Genomic DNA, 19,127 nt, shown 5'->3' on the forward strand with positions numbered 1-19,127 from the left:
TCAGCTGGCTGACCGAGCCGAGAAGAAAGCTTGCCTAATTCAGCGATTTAGGCTTAATATAAAATAAAGAATAATATAAAATCGATTTTATAGGCTACTAGCCTACTTCTTTATAATGTTACGTCAGTTTTCAAATAAATCACATTCAAGCAACACAATACCGTTCATAATATTCCTAAATATTAATATGTATCATTTAGAATAATATACGTCAATATTATACTGTAAGTAAAATAGGCCGTTTAATTGGGCTTCTGAAAATTGAACAATGAATTACTATTAAACGGGTGAGTCAGTAGACGTACTATTTGAATTAAAATCGTTAGGGTACTTAAAATAAAAATAAATAAATAATAAAAAATAATAATTAAGAAATATTTTGTAAAAAGTGCCACTCAGCATCATTTACTATAGTTTGTTAGACCTGTGGAAACATGCGAAGATGAAGAGGACTATACCATATAATGAAATGGGGGTCATATTTTGGCACGACGCTTTTATTTTCATGAGTTTTCTGAGTGCTGTAGTTATTGAACTACGTGTATTCTGCATATGGGTTGATTCCTAAATTATCCCAATTTAAAATTGCACTATAATAAAAATAACAAGGCGCTATATGGCATCAGTCATGAATGGTACAGTCCGTCGTATCCGAGTTGGTAGCTGTAGCTTCACTCTGCTGCGGTTTCCTGTGAAGGAAGGAAGGGCTCAGGGTTGATGCAGGAGAGAACCATGGCGGCCACTGAGATAGCACGACAAGCGGTAAGAGCTCTGTTTTATTACAACGATGTGTTTTCGGTTTACATAACTACACTGACGAAATTCTACTAGTTATTTTTGGAAGGTGTGACATATGGTATAACCAAATATAGCTTTCGGTATTCATTTATTCGTGAACGTGATAGCCCATTATCAACAAACCAATCAATTATACAGTATTTAAAACAGCAAGTGTTGTTTGTGTAAACGATTAGAATATAAGCACGTTTTTTGTGTGTTTATATTTTAAATTATACTTCTATCTCCACGCAGCTGTTTTGGGGGAAATGGCTTGATGTTGAGGGCCAACAATAACGGACGAACATCACGGTTTGAAGTGACTGTGACTTATGAATTATCATAAACAACGATTTAAAAAAAATATCGTCGCATTCTCAAGTGTAATTGTGTTGTAAAATCCATAAAATTCGAGCGCGTCTAAAACCGTTATGTTTAATTGCATTAGCATCCTTATGCTCGCTGGGCGTTGTCTATTATGAAATATTTCGTACATCCATGTCAGAAACTAACAATTTTATTTTATGTTGTAGCAGCTCATGTTCCTTTCATTCTGACGTCTCTAATGAGAGTAACGTACATATGCACATGAGGCAGCAGACTCGAGACCGAGCACAAAAGCTGTTAGTTCTAATACATGACATTTAAATCAGTCTTTACTATTCAAACCAGGGGTTTGAACCAGTATTTTCTGGTTACAGAGCAGCCAGTGGGGTGTTGTAGTCACAATGACCCCCCTTTGGACTCCTTACAGTTGTCTGGTTTTGGAATGTTGCACATGTGGGTCAGATTGGGACTGTTTGTTCAGTCAATAAGATGCTCTCACAATCTGGCTGCTCTTAGTTGCCTGTTTTGTATTTAATGAAATGTGCATTTTGTTGCTAATGTTAATGATTCCACAGTAATCCTCATAACAGAACTGATCATCTGCTTTGATTGGTTCTCACTAAAAAGGATGTGCTTTTGATTGCCTTTCATGGCAGTTTAATGAAAATGTTAATGGAATATTTCCATTTGGATTATGGATCTTTATTACATTAGACCTGTGCTGAATGAACGCTCACCCTTTGTTTTTATTTTATTTTAGCAGAAATCAAATGATTTGGCACGTTCGTACTGCTCAATGCATAGGTCACACATATGCAAACACCCACACACTAAAAGGATATGCTGTAAAATGTGGGTAGACAGCCTTTCCTGCCAGAATTTCTGCAGGCCAGGTGGCAGACCTGTGTGAACAATGGTAGAGGAAATGCTGAAGAGTGAAGACTAATATGGCTGAGATTTTGTGTTATGTTTTTTACAACCGCTTTGTTTCACAGATAGCCTACCTGTATTACTTGATAACGGCAACATTTGTCTGCGACTGCAAATGGTTTACGTGTGTGTTTGCCAGAATGTGGTTTCAACAGTTGAGATCAGACAGGAAAGAGGAAGTGCACAGAGCTGAACCTTCGAGAGCTATACTATAGTGTATTACTCTTTGTCAAAGGCCTTACCTAGGTTCTGTGTTTGAAATGAGGTGCATGTTGTGTACCTTTACATACTAAATTGACAATGTTTCGTTTTTGCATTCTCATGAATCTAGGTGCTTACAAAGTCTTTCCATTGTTGAAAGTGGTCTTACTTGTTTCATTTATGGTTTGCTTTTATTTGATCTTGAATTAGGGAGAGGGTGCACGTGCCGTCCCACTCTCTGGTCATGTTGGCTTCGACAGCATGCCGGACCAGCTGGTCAACAAGTCCGTCAACCATGGCTTCTGCTTCAATATCCTCTGTGTGGGTGAGTGTGTTATGTCGGAGCTCCTTTTTTCCTTGGGGCGAAACTAACCATTTGCTTCAGTGTATGTCACACCCCTTTGTGAACGCATACTGATTCTGTCCTGTGACCCACTTACTAAATACTGGTGCACTGATGGAGAGCAGTTGCAGGAACTTGAGATTTTATTCATATCCTGATTTCATGTGCTGATTGGAGATTAGCAATCTTAAATAACCATCCCTCTAACACAGTTAACAAAAATAGGGGAAATAATCTTTCAATTATGGATTTATGCATGTTATTTGTTATGGAGGTATATTTTACTGACCCAGTCAGTAGCAAACCTTGAAGAAGGCATATGATTCTGTCCCCTCAGTAAGAGGCCATATGCCAATTAACCAAGTGCATTGTTTCAGATTCTTTGTTAGCAAGCCCTAAAGTTCAGGGCATCAGCCAGGGCTTTTATCCCATTTCTGTTAAAGCTCTAAGGATGCGACCACAGAACTCACTAGAAAGTTCTCACTCCATACCTTTTAATAGCCACTGCTCATCAGCATTTGGTCTGATTGGGGAAATCGCTGCTTTATTTTTAGGCTTTAGGCTAGTGAAAACTTTACAGGGTCCTGTGGGAATGGGATCTGCAGGCTGAGTTTATGAAGAAATGGCAAATGTGAGCCATCCATATAATTAACATTCTGGTGGTGTTGCATGATGTCCATTTCAAACTCTGCTTGTGGTTGTCAGGAGAGCAAGAATAGCCAGGATTGCTGCATGGCTTTTAGACTTTTACACAGAAGTGTATGCATCAGCTAAATAGTGCACTTCTGTATTAAAACTGATGTGTGTAATTTTGTTGTTAAAAAATCATTATCCTCCTATTCCAGTTTAATATGCAGAGACAACTATTACATAGCAAACCATGTTTAAATATTTGAGGAATATGTGTATGGGGTTATATTATCTTAGATAATGAAGAGCCTGGTGGGAGCTTATTGTTGTGTGTTTGTTACAGGGGAGACGGGTTTGGGAAAGTCCACCCTCATGGACACCCTGTTCAACACCAAATTTGAGGGTGAACCTACACAGCACAATCAGCCTGGAGTGCAGCTCAAGTCCAACACTTATGAGCTGCAGGAGAGCAACGTTCGCCTCAAACTCACTATGGTCAACACTGTAGGCTTTGGAGATCAGATCAACAAAGAGGATAGGTGAGATCTGCTTGTGACCAAATATGTTTAAGCAAAACGATTCTTTAGTTGTTTAACCAGAAACAAAATCAGGTCAATGGGCCTGTTTACACCTGGTCACTTCATGCATTTTTACTGATCGGATAGCTTTCCAATTTGTAAAAACTGTTCCATGTTTTGCCAGATAAATGTGTATCTGCAAAATATAAATCCGATCTGCAATTCCAACTCTATGTGCAAATTTAACAAAGTTCACTTCAATGAAAGCAACAAAGACCGCAATAGGAGAGTGGCATCAGGTTTACTTTTGGTTTTAGGTTTACTATGTAAACCGGTTTTGAGAACACTATGTAAACATAAAACCATGTCTGTATTTGTGACCGTAGAAACGACAAACAAGCAAGCGCTACTCTATACTGCTCAAAACTCACGTTTGAATAGTCAGTAGCAAATTATTAAAATATGAAAACATACTTACAGGCTGTGTCTGTGAGTCAGAAGCGCCAGAATGTACTTGAAATTATGGAATTGCCCCACTTTTTAGAATCGGTCATTGTGCACAGCTGGCCTTGTATCTCCTAGGTTCTGGAAACAGTCCTCCGAAAAATGCGCAGCACATAGTCGAATATTTTGGTTGTACCGTTCTGGAACAGTGTTGTAAATAAAGCTTAACCACTGTTTACTAATTGTGTTCTCTTTTGGAAGGCCAAACAAAGTAGTTTGGCTTTCGCAACGAAAAACACAGCGTCTCCAAGACATGGTGTCGCCGGCGGCAACAATAATACAGCAAGAATAAAAGTTACGCCTTCTTTCTTTGCGTATACATTTGGGGGGGCCCAAAATGTATTTTGCCTATGTCACAAAATGAAGTAAATCCGGCCCCTGGCTTTCCAACTATTTATAGATGCCTCAACCAGTTCCTATCCCCCCCAAAGCACACAACATTTTATTTTACAGTTCTCTAGTAAGCCTGAAGCTTTTACTACATTATTACATTCATACTACACTCATCTTTAAATGTTAGTGTTAACTTTTGTGTTTTTATTCTGGCTGTAAGTTCCTTTTAAATATTTCCACCTCTTTCATTGTTCAACTTGCAGTTACAAGTCTATTGTGGAGTTCATCGATGCTCAGTTTGAAGCGTACCTTCAAGAGGAGCTGAAGATTAAACGCACTCTACACAGTTATCATGATACACGGATCCACGCCTGTCTGTATTTCATCGCTCCCACTGGACACTCGCTAAAGTCCCTTGACCTGGTTACTATGAAGAAGCTAGATAGTAAGGTTGGTGATGCATTTTATTTTTTAACAAATGTTTGATCACACTCAGGACTGAGCAATATGATTTCTATGGTCAATGTTAGAAAAATCTTAGCTGGTACAGTATTTAAAGGAGTAGTTCACTTAAAAATAAAAAATTACCCCATGATTTACTCACCCTCAAGCCATCCTAGCTGTATATGACGTTCTTTAAATGAAACTGCTATATGTAGCTTAGCATTATTTACTGTTTCACTGTATAGAGCAGTTTGGTTTAAGATGTGGGTTATTAAGCATTCGGCTGATGGCTATGCCATGTTTAATGGCATTGGAGCTGTGCAGATGGAGTCAATGAAGGTCAGCTGTGTATTACTGCATTCTGTTTCATCTCTCTCTGTGCTGCACAGACTCCCTGAACAAAGATGTCCTCTTAGATCTGAAGCTGATAAACTAACAGTAGCCTCACATGCCTGAGAAGAGATTCCTGTGTACTCACACTGTGTCTAAACCTTTATTTGAAGTGTCTGTTAACCTCACAATTCACCAGTAGTAAATTACAGGAAACAGACAAAGCGTTAATCTAGTGGCCAGGCTACTGAGAATAGTACAAAGATGGTGGTGTAGGTGGCAGGAGTGTAAAAACTGAGTGAGTGGGATCAGAGCACACTATATGTACGTGTGTGACACAGTATTACGAGTGAAGAGGGGTGTCTGATCAATACGATCTATCAATGCAATTTGTAAAAACCTACACCTATATATATTTTTTCAAGAGTGATTATTGTACAAATAATCAAAAGACAAAAACTGTGAAGTTTTCTGTGCGCACACATCCGTAGCGTGCTCAGAGAGCGAGTTCTCTTTCACTTCTTTAGTGCTTGAACGTACACATGCATACAATTATTAATCGAATTGTAATCATATCGCAGAATTTTTTGAGGTTTTGGCAAATATCATATTGCTGGCTGGCGGTGAGAATCGATATCGGATCGTATCGTGATGAACCATCTGATTTACTCCCCAGTTTGAAGGCATATTGCGACGTGAGCAGGCTTAGGTTATGTAAGCTTTCACAGACTTCTATAGAGTTCATTTTAATTAGCTTCTCCTTATTAAAAATGTAAAAAGAGGATAATCTATTTGTGTCATTTTATGTGTCTGCACTGCAGCAGCATCTGCATATAGAGAATAAAGTAAATTCAGCCTTTTTCTGTTATATGTCTGCTATTTATTCAGTTTGCTCAGGCATAAAAGACATGAGAGAATCTCAGTGTCTATATTTATCTGGACTCAGCCAGATGTTCTGAGGTTGCTTTGCGTTGCTTACATCCAGATTTATTAATAACTTACTGCCTGAGTAGTTGAAAGTTGGCTTTCTGAAGGGGAAATATTTACTCACCATAGCCGTGTGAGGTTTTATATGTCAGCATGCACAGAAATCATCTTTCCATTGCTGTGTCTGGTTGATGTCATCATCTTAATTAGTATTAATATAAATTGATTTAATTTCTGATTACTGTCTATTTCCAAATGCTTCCAAATAATCTTTCTCCTCTTATATACAGGTGAATATCATCCCTATCATTGCCAAATCAGATGCCATCTCAAAGAGTGAACTGGCAAAGTTCAAAATCAAGATTACGAGCGAGTTGGTTAGCAATGGTGTCCAGATCTACCAGTTTCCCACCGATGATGAGACTGTGGCAGAGATCAACTCAACCATGAATGTAAGGAGCTTGATGCTGAACATCATTCATATTTGTATTCATTCCTGTTGTTACATACACTAAACAAGATGTACTTTTAAAGTGTTGTGTAATAAGTTATAAATATTACTTAATCTAAAAAACAGACCCATAACTCCTAAGTATTAGACTTTGGTGTGTAACTCATTCCACATTGTGTGTGTTTCGGATATGAGTGATACCTAAAATCATGCTGATACTTGAGAAAAGGTTTGCTGCTATGTTTCTGTCTAAAATCTAGTTACTATGTGCTATATAAGAGAACAAAATATATTTATCTAGAGTATGTTGGTATTATGTAATTAGATAAGATTAAGATTTTAGATTAAGAATGATGTGTTCCTCTTCCACTTGAAATTATATTACATTGAGTCAGTCACAAATGTACCATGTCCTGTTTTGCTTGGAGACAACACAGCCATATTTTATACTTCAGCACTCGCCCAGTTTGCATTTCACATCACAGTTCAGCAGTTTAAGTGAGAAAGAGTCCATATGGTGTCCAGCTTTCTTGCCTGTGTTTGCTCACAGGAAAAGACACCACAAAAGGAGAGGCATTCTTCTTCAATGGAGTCTCCCAACAACATAGAGCACAGTAACATGACATACAGTGAATGAATGAATGTCACTTTCACCACATAGCCTGTGCCTGCGAGTTTACTGTGGGGGTCTTCCAGTACTGTTAACCATTGGAAATACAGATAGCTGACATCAGGACAAATCCCACTTGGTTACAGTGGGATGTGTCCTCATATCTTTCTCAATGGTTGTAAAGGCTGTTCTTGTCTTGTGAAAATCATCTTAACAAGGTGATTTCTTTACGAGGTCTTCGCTACTGTGAGATGCAGTGCTTCAGTAGAAATGAAGATACTATATTGTTCCTCATTGTGTTCATAGTATCTTAGACCAAGACTGATTGACGGGCGAGTGCATTGTTACATTACTGTTAAAAAAATTGTTTTTGAAAGAAGATTCTTGTCAAGGCTGCATTTATTTGATGAAAAATACAGTAAATACGTTAATATTGTGAAATTATTACAGATTAAAATAACTTTTATTTAAAAAAAAATGTTCCTATGATGTCACAGCTGAATTTTCAGCATCATTACTCCAGTCTTCAGTGTCACATGATCCTTCAGAAATCATTCTAATATGCTGATTTGGTGCTTAAGAATAATTTCTTGTAAATGTTGAGTAAAAATAGTTGTGCTACTTTGATTGTATTTGTCAAAGAATCCTGAAAAGTACAGCATTTGTTTGAAATAGAAGTTTTTGTAACATTATAATTGTCTTTACTGTCACTTTTGATCAATTTAACTAATCCTTGCTGAATAAAAGTATTAATTTCTTTAAAAAAACTTTGAAAGGTAGGTATGTGTAGGATTGTAAATGTTCATAAGCTTACATGCACTAATATAGATTTAAATGCTGTGTCATCTGGTCTGTTACAGTAAAAATTTGAAATAGACTGCTGTATTTCTGCTAAATTATTTGTTTGTGGGATTTTTTTTGTGCTCTGCAGGGTCATTTGCCTTTTGCGGTAGTGGGAAGCACTGAGGAAGTGAAGATTGGGAACAAGATGGTGCGAGCACGCCAGTACCCTTGGGGAACCGTCCAGGGTAAGTTTTGGTCACGTCTTCCAGAGGAAATGACACAGAGCTCTTCCCTCTGTTTGGCCATGGCCTCTTTGTTCAGGACATCCAAACCCATCCCGTCCCTCCCTTTATGCAGCGTTGTGTCTGGACACTCCCTCTCTTTCTTTCTTGCATTTTTTTCACAGAAGGACAGAATACTAATGTATTAAAGCTGTCAAAAAGAGAAAACAGAGCTGTAATTTCCATGTGACTATCCACTGTGGAGCCACAGACAAATGACATCAGTACAGTGCTGATTGGTTGATGGTACTAAAATAACACTCACAATCCCAAAACCGGAAAGGCAGTTGGGAAGCTTTTCAAGAGTCCTTTGAAAAATAGTGCACTGATTAGACATCTGCTACACACTACAATTTACAGTTTTCTGCTCACCAAGTCTGCATTTATTTAATCAAAAATACAGGAAAAAATGGTAATATTGTGAAATATTACAATTTAAAACAACAGTTTTCTATTTTAATATATTTGAAAATATAGCTAAATATTTAGCATCATCACTCCAGTTTTCAGGGTCTCATGATTCTTCAGAAATCATTCTAATATGATTTGATGCTCAAGAAACATTTCTTATCAATGTTGATGAATGTTACACAAGTACAAATTGTAATGCCCTTTTGCCTTTTAATGAAAAAATTAGGATTTACAGTATAATGATGTTCATTAGTCATGTTCAACAAGCTGTGCAAGTCCAGCTCACTTCATTCACAATTTGTCCTGTCAGATTTCATTAATTTGTGGTGTATGCATGCAGTGATTTGATGCGTAACATTAGAGCAGCAGTGCTGTGATTGTCCTCAGGCTATCTGTGACATTACTCTGTATATATCTAATATCTCTCTCTCTCTCTCTCTCTCTCTCTCTCTCTCTCTCTCTCTCTCTCTCTCGCTCGGCACATGAGACTGCAGGGCAGCACACGTGGTCTTACTTAATTTAGCTTGCTGCAAGGCTGAACTCACTGAGGAAAAATATGGATATATATGTGATGTGTGTGTTTTCATGCACCGCTGCTGCATGTCATTCGTTTACTCAAGATGTTTAGGCACACACTTTACTTGAGTTGATTAAAGGAAAAATTACTTGTATTAAAAGCATTACTTGTATTAAAAGCATAAATGCATCCCTTTCATGCAGAAAGGGATGCATTTCTATGAAAAAGTAGTGAGTGGGTAAAAAAATTAATCGTTTAGACTTCAGTTGAAAGAAGGGCCCAAACCATTACTAGAGACTAAATGATCAAATATACTTGGGGATGTGCTCTTTTAACCAGCCAGTTAGCATCCACTTAGCAACCACTCTGAACACCTTAGTAACAATAGCCTGGCAACCACCCAGCCTTGTGTCACATAGTTTTGCACAGACAAGCAGCACTCATGATTTCTTCAGCAAATGTAATACATTTGTTAATACAGTTACAATAACAGCTGCGGTGAATGTTGTAGTGTCAATAATACTTGACACTAGTATTGCTGGTCAAAGTTATACAAACTGACTGTTAATAGAGGTCATGTCTGTTCTTCTGAAAGGCTTGCTTGTTTTAGTGGTATAAAATGAACCAATACACCTATAAGAATGTTTTACATGTACCACTGTTACGTGGTGTACAGTATGTCATGTCATCTACCCATCTGCAGCTTTTCCATAAACTACCCAGATCTTTAACATAGTAATTTATGTAGTAATTAATGTGTGCGGCATGTCCTGGAGGAAGTTATTTCCTTCTCTTTTCATGTCCCAATAAGACTTTGGTTTAGTACTCATTGTCCATTGAATCATGTGTTTTCCAGTGGAGAATGAGAATCACTGTGATTTTGTGAAGCTGCGAGAGATGCTGATCAGGGTCAACATGGAGGACCTGCGAGAGCAGACTCACACTCGCCACTATGAGCTATACCGCCGTTGCAAGCTGGAGGAGATGGGATTCAAAGACACCGACCCCGACAGCAAACCCTTCAGGTGAAGAGGGTCACGATCACACCAACAATCTGGAGAAAGTTCTCCGTCACAACTCATCGCATAAAGATTTATAGTCTGCATTTACAGACGTAAATTAATGGTTAAATATCTTTTGCATCTGGTTTGTTGTCTTCAGCCTCCAGGAAACATACGAGGCCAAGAGAAATGAGTTCATGGGGGAGCTGCAGAAGAAAGAGGAAGAGATGAGGCAGATGTTTGTCCAGAGAGTCAAAGAGAAGGAAGCAGAGCTGAAAGAGGCAGAAAAAGAGGTTTGTTTGTTTGCATGTGTAGTCTGTAATTTTGTAGAAATGTTGTTATAAAGGTCTCAAAAGTGTTACCGAAAGCGGATGATACATGGTATGTAGCTGTATATCTGGTATGATTTATACTATAAAATTACAACTAAACGATATTTTTTAAAAAGTAAGTGGTTAGTCCTATAAATTGGACTATTTACAGTAGATGTAAAGCTTTGTTTGTTCAGTAACAGCTCACATACTGACTCATTGGTGTTCACATCACAGCTTCATGAAAAGTTTGACCGTCTCAAGAAGCTTCACCAGGATGAGAAGAAGAAACTAGAGGACAAGAAGAAGTCTCTCGATGATGAGCTGAACGGCTTCAAGCAGAAGAAGACGGCCGCTGAGCTGCTGCAGTCACAGGCCCAGCAGGCAGGGAGCTCCGCCACACTCAAGAAGGATAAAGAGAGGAAAAAGTAAGTATTGACCTCCACGTGGTTCCTAACCCTCACAACCTTCCCTCCCTGAGACCCCAGACGATCACGATGCAGGAGATCATGTGTGCAAGTGTGTGTGCATTTCACTGACCACCCGGTAAGATTGCAGGGTATGTTAAATTTAGATCATTACCATAACTATGGAATTCAAATGGATGGTGTTGACAGTATGTCTGAAAAATGAAAGGTCTAGTTTGAACAAAAGTTTTAGGTCAGTAAGATTTTTTTTCTTTGAAAGAAATAAATACTTTTAGCAAGGATGCATTAAAGTGATCAAAAATGACAGTAAAGACATTTATAACGTTACAATAGATATCTATTTGAAATAAATGCTGTTCTTTTGATCAAATTTGTTTGATCTTTTGTTCTATTCATCAAAGAATCCTGATTTTTTTTATATTATTTTTTTTTATCTGTTTCCACTAAAATATTAAGCAGCACAGTAAATCAGCATTTTAGAATGATTTCTGAAGGATCATGAGACACTGAAGTCTAAAGTAATCATGCTTTGCCTTCACAGGAATACATTACATTTTAAAATATAATAAATTAAAAAACAATAATATTTCAGAATATGACTATTTATTGTATTTTTGATTATATTAAAGCAGCCTTTGTGAGCATAAGAGACTTCTTTAAAAAACATTTTAACTGCCGATTTAAATCTTACCGACCCCAAACTTTTGAACTGTAGTGAAGCTACTTGTATTATTGTGCAATTACATCCAATACATTTGTAGTATTCTTCAGCTGTATTTCCATTATGGAAACTAGAGCATACTTTAATTGTGACCTCTTAACATCACACAGTCTGATGTGTGGGATAAGTCTTGTATGAATAGAACATGTTAGACAATTCTATATAGTTATAATTATATTTTCTATATAATTATATGTAATTATGACTATAATTTTGTAAAATGATTAAATGATTAACATTTATTAAAAGTACAATATATTTTATTCACCTTTAATCAAAGGGTCAAGCACATTCAATCTGAAAAGCGTACTAGTAATTAGAGCTCAAATAAATTGCTTCAATAATGCTGGTAATCAACCATGGTTGTGTATTCAAGCTGATTTGCTGCATTCACCTGAATACTATATGGGAAGAAGACACTTGCAGTGACAAGGTTTACCTTTTTGTTGTTGTTTTTTTCAAATCAATTTCTCCTGTATTTTTAACTGTTTCCCCCCTTAAGCTTCTTGTATGTCCTCATGAGGCAGCAGACCACTGCTTTAAAAACACTTGCTACATTTCACAGCAATGAAATGCTAAGGAAGCAGTTTTGCAGTACATAAAGTGCAAGAAAGTAAAGTGAAATAGACATGTGAAGGCCAAGTATGATAACCCATCCAAATTAGTGCACACACATTAGGAGCAGTGACTAGTGAACATACACACACACCTGGAGCAGTGGGCAAGCATTTTGCTGTGCCGCCCAGGGAGCGATTGGGGGTTAGGTGCCTTGCTCAATTTCCTGCCAGTATTGAGAATCGTACCTTCAACCTTTGTCCAAATCCAAAACTTGAGATTGAACAGTTTCTTACCACTTTCTTTTCTATTATCCAATGTGTGATATTTATTCCTACATTTAGAAGATAGCCAGAGAAAATGTTATAGTTTTCCTCAGTGCTCAAGCGGGGCAGGGCATGTACAATATTCATTTTGATGTTGCTTGTAAGGTGTCTTGTCTAGTTTGTACACGTGTCATGTACGTCTCATCCATGCTGTTTTCCAGTTAACTCCTCACCTGCTCCCAGTCCTGCATGAGTCACCTTATGCTGGTAAGGCTTTCATAGTATCTCTTAAGACACAAACCCTCATTCGCACGAGGGGACTAAATTACAAAAACACAAGTAATGATGATGGTCAGTTACACTGATCCTGTAATTGCGACACTGATCCTGTAATTGCGGTGTTAAAGCACTGCAGTAGTAATTACATTTCCTATTCATGCTTAAAAGTCTTAAACACTGGCAATGTGAAGATTGTCTATGGTAGCAGCAGGGGATATTATGTCACCAGCGTCAGGCGAGAGTTTATTGCTCTCCCTATGTGATGTGCAGCCATCTGCCATCTGAATCCATAACAATCTGCCGTTGTTTGCACTCCACACTGCTCTTCCACAAACTCACACAAAAGAGCCTTTAATGGCTCGGCTCCTACAGCTGGGTCACACTAGTCCTACACTTGGCCTAAAGCTTGAGCTATCCCTTGCCACGTAATTAAGTAACACGTTAATGTTGGGATATCCGATTTATGTAAATAGCACAGCAGAAGAGACAATATAATTAGTTTTATCCAGCACAAAGAGAGAACAATTCTAAGCCTTACCACATACACCCCCTGCAACTGCTTTCAAGTGTTTCAACAGATGCATGACTAACATTTTGGATCTTTTTTTTTTCTTTTCTTTTTTTATGTGTGAATACAACAGTGTGTAACCTGTAGGGAACAATAATCTTCCTTCTCTCTCGTTTCCAGTTCAGGATTCCTGTAGAAAGTGCTCCCCCTGCCCGCTGTGAATGAGCTCTCCCCCCTCAGTGTTCCTGAGCCATGCCGTTCCCGTTCCCGTTCCCTCCCCCCTCTCTCCCGCCCCACATCCCCCAGTTTCACGCATAACATAGCTGAGGAGGGATATTAACTGTGAATGGAATTCTTTTCTTCTTTTTTTTACATTTTTAAAATTCCATTTATTCTTCTTTGTTTTACTTGCTGTGTTATGATGTCATAATGATATTGCTTTGTTTTGCATGACTAGTGTATGAATCAACTTTAACATGAGTGGCTACTGTTGCAGTAGTGAGTACACGGGTTAAAATGAGACAAATTGGATTTTTACTTAGTACCATCATTTTTATTGGTACTATAATAGGAAGATAAATGAGCTGCTTTCAGTTCAGTCATTGAGCTTTAAAGCATTTTTGCAGTTTTCTGATATAATTTAGGAACAGGAGTAGTAATGAAGTGGTTTTGTCTCATTTTAGCTCATGCATGTTATGCAGATGCTGTCTGGTCATCCGCAGCCATATCTCAATGTTGTTGTTGTTGTTGTTTTTTTATAAACCTGTCATTCCTATGCTTGTATTAGTTTAGAAAAACTTCATATTGGCACATTTCATCCAAATGTAAGCACCTTTTTATAATTCTTTATTTTTGTGATATTTTATTTTTCACAAAATTAAAATAAAATTAAAAATTCACTTACTAATCAAATATCAATTGCAAGGGGACCAATAAAGCTTCTTTCATAAAGCTTAAAACTGTGGAAAATCATTGTGTATGGTTATCAAACAGTTAATTTAGCATTGTTCATGCAAGTGTTACTAACTGTTTATGTACTGGGGGTGACATGGCCAGTGTTTGATTTGCTTACTAATGTAATGGAAAATCTTGATTCCTCAATTTATAGACCTTAGTCAGGGTGGCGCCATATTTAATTTTTGACAGGATTGAAAACGAGGCTGTGAGGAATAGAAGACGTGATTTGATTGTTCAGCGGACATAACGTTTTTCTGAAAAAACGTAGATGACTATTAAAGTTCTGGGACCTATAGGGACCTAGTGATCTAGGACATTTATACAGTGTGTGCCATTGTAAAGATGGTGCGTTTATCCCTCACAGCCTCGTTTTCATCTGCATTAAATTCAATATGGCAGTTTAGAGAAGAGCTGGACTTTCACCTTTAAAGCAATTTACTATATCTCTATGCTTAACTGAGCATATATAATAATAATAAGACCCGCTTAATCCTACATCTGAATAAACTCTCAATTCTCAACTGAAGAGCTGCCTGACCACTGCCACAAGTCTGTTAACTGAACTTTATTATAAGATCCTTATGACCAAAAAGTGGGGAAATTTAATCATTTTAATCCATTTCTATCTGTCTCACTGCAGAAAATGGTTTTATTTTCAGTCTCCTAAGCAAGTTGTAAATTATGTTTTCAACGCTACAATTAAAGATAATTAAAATAATTAAGAAGATGTTCAGCCAAATCAAAGTGAATCAAACATTGTTTTATGGATGGTATTTGGATGCTGGTCTTTCAACAGGTGGTATTGATGTGATTGGTATTTAGCACTTTATTAACTCTCTTGCTCCCTCCAGTCTCCCTGCTCACTGCCATGTGTGTATTTACTTTCCTTTGCAGTAATCCCTGGCTCTGCACTGAGTAGTATGGCTTTGATAAGGGACCAGGCCCAGACTCTTTGGTTAACCGGTACCCCGAGGCAGTGTGGACCCGGCCCTCTGTGTTTCTTATAGATCGCCTCTTGTGTTTTCATTGTGTGCTCTTTCTGCAGCTTTTACTAACATTATATTTATTGTGTTACCAAAACCTTTGCTGAAGGCTGTGCTTATTTGCAGTGTATGTTTTGTGTTACTAATATGCTTAAGATGTTTGCCTCTTCAGAGATGTGGGGAGGGAGAATGCAATCATTATAATCACTGTCCCAGTTAAGCTGTTTTATTCTTTAAAAAGTTTTAGATTGGGTTACTCTTGACCACAAATGTATCACTTTAAGAATGCAAGCTGAAAGCAATGTTGCATTGAACGAATCCATGCATGTTTAAAAGCAACTTGTGAAGAGGATGCACAATGCATTTGAAGCGGGGCAGAAGGACGGTGTGTTCCTATCCGCCCACATTCCGAATGCTTCATGCTTTTGGCTGGCAAAAGAAAAATCTGAGTGCCCATTTCCAATTGACTGAAGTAAACTTGTCTTCCCACTGGCACTGATGCCCAGTTCAATGCCCTCCTGATACTCTCTCTAATCTGCGTTTGTGTCTCCTCTCTTCCTCTAGCTTCTTTTAACTCTGTCTTGGCCACCCGTTGGAAGAGGGGATTGCAGCTTCCACGAGAACTAAGCGTCCACTCTTCTTCCTGTCTTTTTCACTCCGTCAGCCTTGTTTGAATGTTTTATTTAATTTCTTTATTTGTTTCATTTTTAAACTTTCATGCTGTGTGCCCTGTTGAACATGGCCTTATGTGGGCTTAACATGGTATTTTTTCAACAAATATTAGCACTGTTTTCTAATTAGGGCATGCCAAGCAGTCCCTCATTAGTATTTTTACAGACATCATTTGCTGGCGACACCAGAGCCAAAAGCTCTGATAGAAAGGCTGTTAACTAAAGCAATGCTTTTGAGTTTCAGTTTAGCATTTCACATCTATGATATTGCCTTGTTCGATTAAACTGTTTAGTTTCTTTTATGGATATGTTCGTGAATAAACCTGCATGTACTCATCAACCTTAACACAGTGCTAACTGTGAGGAGCGAATGGATACTAACTTATTTGCAAACACTATGCTTAATTTAGGATGTGAACTATAAGTTGAGTAAGAATATCTTTAATAAGACTTAAGCATTTTGACACGCTGGCTGTGAATATTGAGAAAATCCAAAGAAAATGAGCCCGAAAGTTCCTGGTTGTTAATGCAGCAAATGTGTTAAAGTGAGAGAGATTTAACTGTAATTTAATGAGAATCTTTATCTGGAAGCATGAGCAAAATCGGAGAGGTTTGTATTGTATGTTTTGTAATCCCCTTTACATTTTACAGAGCACATTTCAAGTCTTAAACATTCACAGCAATATAGTCATAATTATTTTATTTAAAATATAATCTTAGGGAGTAATGGAGCACCTATTGAAATACCATGTAGGTCACATTCAGTGCCACTTTTATATTCTTTATCTTCTGTTCTTTTGCATGCCCTGAACATATTTTTGTTTATATATGGAGTTATTCTTTGATTAGACATATTTACACTTCAAATGCTTCTTACTTTGGACCATTTTATTACGTGTATTTATTTCAGGTACAATGTGCAGTTACGTTCAATTTATAAATGTGATTTTCCATTTTGCCAAATATTGCATAGAGATATACATCAAGGGTTTTCAGTAATTTCAAGTAGGTCAGTTATGAGGTACAGACGTTTATGCATATGTGTGCAGTACATATAATTTTTAAGGACCTATTTTGCGTATCGACTTTGAAATCTGTTTTAATGATTAATGACATTGACAAGTAACTATGTTCTGTGTGAAACATTTTGGGTGTCGAGACTGGCCTACATTTTTCTAGTCATCTTCCATATTTTCCCCTTAATGTCAATTACCCCCACCCCTGTAATCCCAGAAATGTGTGAAGTATTTAACTGTAGTAAGATTCCATGGTGTACATTTTCAATAAAATTACATTAAAACAACTTTGATATGTTATTTCATAATTTACCCTTCAAATAACTTTTTAAAAATATATATGTAATATATTCTATATTTAAATGTATACCAAAACGATATAGAATAAATAATATATATAGATGTACATATGTGTTTTTTTTTGTGTGCTATATATATATATACAGTGAGGAAAATAAGTATTTGAACACCCTGCTATTTTGCAAGTTCTCCCACTTGGAAATCATGGAGGGGTCTGAAATTGTCATCGTAGGTGCATATCCACTGTGAGAGACATAATCTAAAAAAAAAAAATCCAGAAATCACAATATATGATTTTTTTAACTATTTATTTGTATGATACAGCTGCAAATAAGTATTTGAACACCTGTCTATCAGCTAGAATTCTGACCCTCAAAGACCTGTTAGTCTGCCTTTAAAATGTCCACCTCCACTCCATTTATTATCCTAAATTAGATGCACCTGTTTGAGGTTGTTAGCTGGATAAAGACACCTGTCCACCCCATACAATCAGTAAGAATCCAACTACTAACATGGCCAAGACCAAAGAGCTGTCCAAAGACACTAGAGACAAAATTGTACACCTCCCCAAGGCTGGACAGGGCTACGGGGAAATTGCCAAGCAGCTTGATGAAAAAAGGTCCACTGTTGGAGCAATCATTAGAAAATGGAAGAAGCTAAACATGACTGTCAATCTCCCTCGGACTGGGGCTCCATGCAAGATCTCACCTCGTGGGGTCTCAATGATCCTAAGAAAGGTGAGAAATCAGCCCAGAACTACACGGGAGGAGCTGGTCAATGACCTGAAAAGAGCTGGGACCACCGTTTCCAAGGTTACTGTTGGTAATACACTAAGACGTCATGGTTTGAAATCATGCATGGCACGGAAGGTTCCCCTGCTTAAACCAGCACATGTCAAGGCCTGTCTTAAGTTTGCCAATGACCATTTGGATGATCCAGAGGAGTCATGGGAGAAAGTCATGTGGTCAGATGAGACCAAAATAGAACTTTTTGGTCATAATTCCACTAAACGTGTTTGGAGGAAGAAGAATGATGAGTACCATCCCAAGAACACCATCCCTACTGTGAAGCATGGGGGTGGTAGCATCATGCTTTGGGGGTGTTTTTCTGCACATGGGACAGGGCGACTGCACTGTATTAAGGAGAGGATGACCGGGGCCATGTATTGCGAGATTTTGGGGAACAACCTCCTTCCCTCAGTTAGAGCATTGAAGATGGGTCGAGGCTGGGTCTTCCAACATGACAATGACCCGAAGCACACAGCCAGGATAACCAAGGAGTGGCTCTGTAAGAAGCATATCAAGGTTCTGGCGTGGCCTAGCCAGTCTCCAGACCTAAACCCAATAGAGAATCTTTGGAGGGAGCTCAAACTCCGTGTTTCTCAGCGACAGCCCAGAAACCTGACTGATCTAGAGAAGATCTGTGTGGAGGAGTGGGCCAAAATCCCTCCTGCAGTGTGTGCAAACCTGGTGAAAAACTACAGGAAACGTTTGACCTCTGTAATTGCAAACAAAGGCTACTGTACCAAATATTAACATTGATTTTCTCAGGTGTTCAAATACTTATTTGCAGCTGTATCATACAAATAAATAGTTAAATCATACATTGTGATTTCTGGATTTTTTTTTTTTTTTAGATTATGTCTCTCACAGTGGACATGCACCTACAATGACAATTTCAGACCCCTCCATGATTTCCAAGTGGGAGAACTTGCAAAATAGCAAGGTGTTCAAATACTTATTTTCCTCACTGTATTTATGTGTGTGAAGAGTTCAGATGCAAAAGCCTCTAAGTGCCATATGAACATTTCTTCT

At 37.8% G+C, this 19,127-nt stretch overlaps 1 protein-coding gene across 4 annotated transcripts; it reads left to right on the forward strand.

The window, feature by feature from the left end:
* The first annotated feature begins 644 nt into the window (after window positions 1–644).
* Window positions 645–17,300, forward strand: septin6 (septin 6). Of its 4 annotated transcripts, none has more exons than XM_084132467.1 (11): window positions 652–762; window positions 2,446–2,560; window positions 3,552–3,747; window positions 4,827–5,013; window positions 6,555–6,716; window positions 8,257–8,353; window positions 10,174–10,342; window positions 10,479–10,611; window positions 10,867–11,057; window positions 12,821–12,866; window positions 13,567–14,345. In XM_084132467.1, exons 1-10 carry the CDS (start codon window positions 718–720, stop codon window positions 12,822–12,824), a joined length of 1,299 nt encoding a protein of 432 aa, XP_083988593.1. In that variant the 5' UTR covers window positions 652–717; the 3' UTR covers window positions 12,825–12,866; window positions 13,567–14,345. The 4 variants fall into 4 exon arrangements, 3 of the variants coding, with proteins under 3 accessions (XP_083988594.1, XP_083988593.1, XP_083988592.1); XR_014608675.1 differs by lacking the exon at window positions 12,821–12,866 and adding an exon at window positions 12,155–12,211 and having other exon boundaries at window positions 680–762; window positions 13,567–17,300; XM_084132468.1 differs by lacking the exons at window positions 12,821–12,866; window positions 13,567–14,345 and adding an exon at window positions 15,891–17,300 and having other exon boundaries at window positions 645–762.
* Window positions 17,301–19,127: the final 1,827 nt, after the last annotated feature.

This window comes from Abramis brama, assembly GCF_963993115.1.
Source record: "Abramis brama genome assembly, chromosome: 13".
Lineage (NCBI taxonomy): Eukaryota > Metazoa > Chordata > Actinopteri > Cypriniformes > Leuciscidae > Abramis > Abramis brama.

Bases quoted from the DNA above. Each gene is read 5' to 3' on its own strand.
- septin6 (XM_084132466.1), top strand. From the start codon at position 718: ATGCAGGAGAGAACCATGGCGGCCACTGAGATAGCACGACAAGCG. The intron at 763-2,445 runs GTAAGAGCTCTG...ATCTTGAATTAG, and splicing joins CTGAGATAGCACGACAAGCG to GGAGAGGGTGCACGTGCCGT. The intron at 10,612-10,866 runs GTTTGTTTGTTT...TTCACATCACAG, and splicing joins TGAAAGAGGCAGAAAAAGAG to CTTCATGAAAAGTTTGACCG.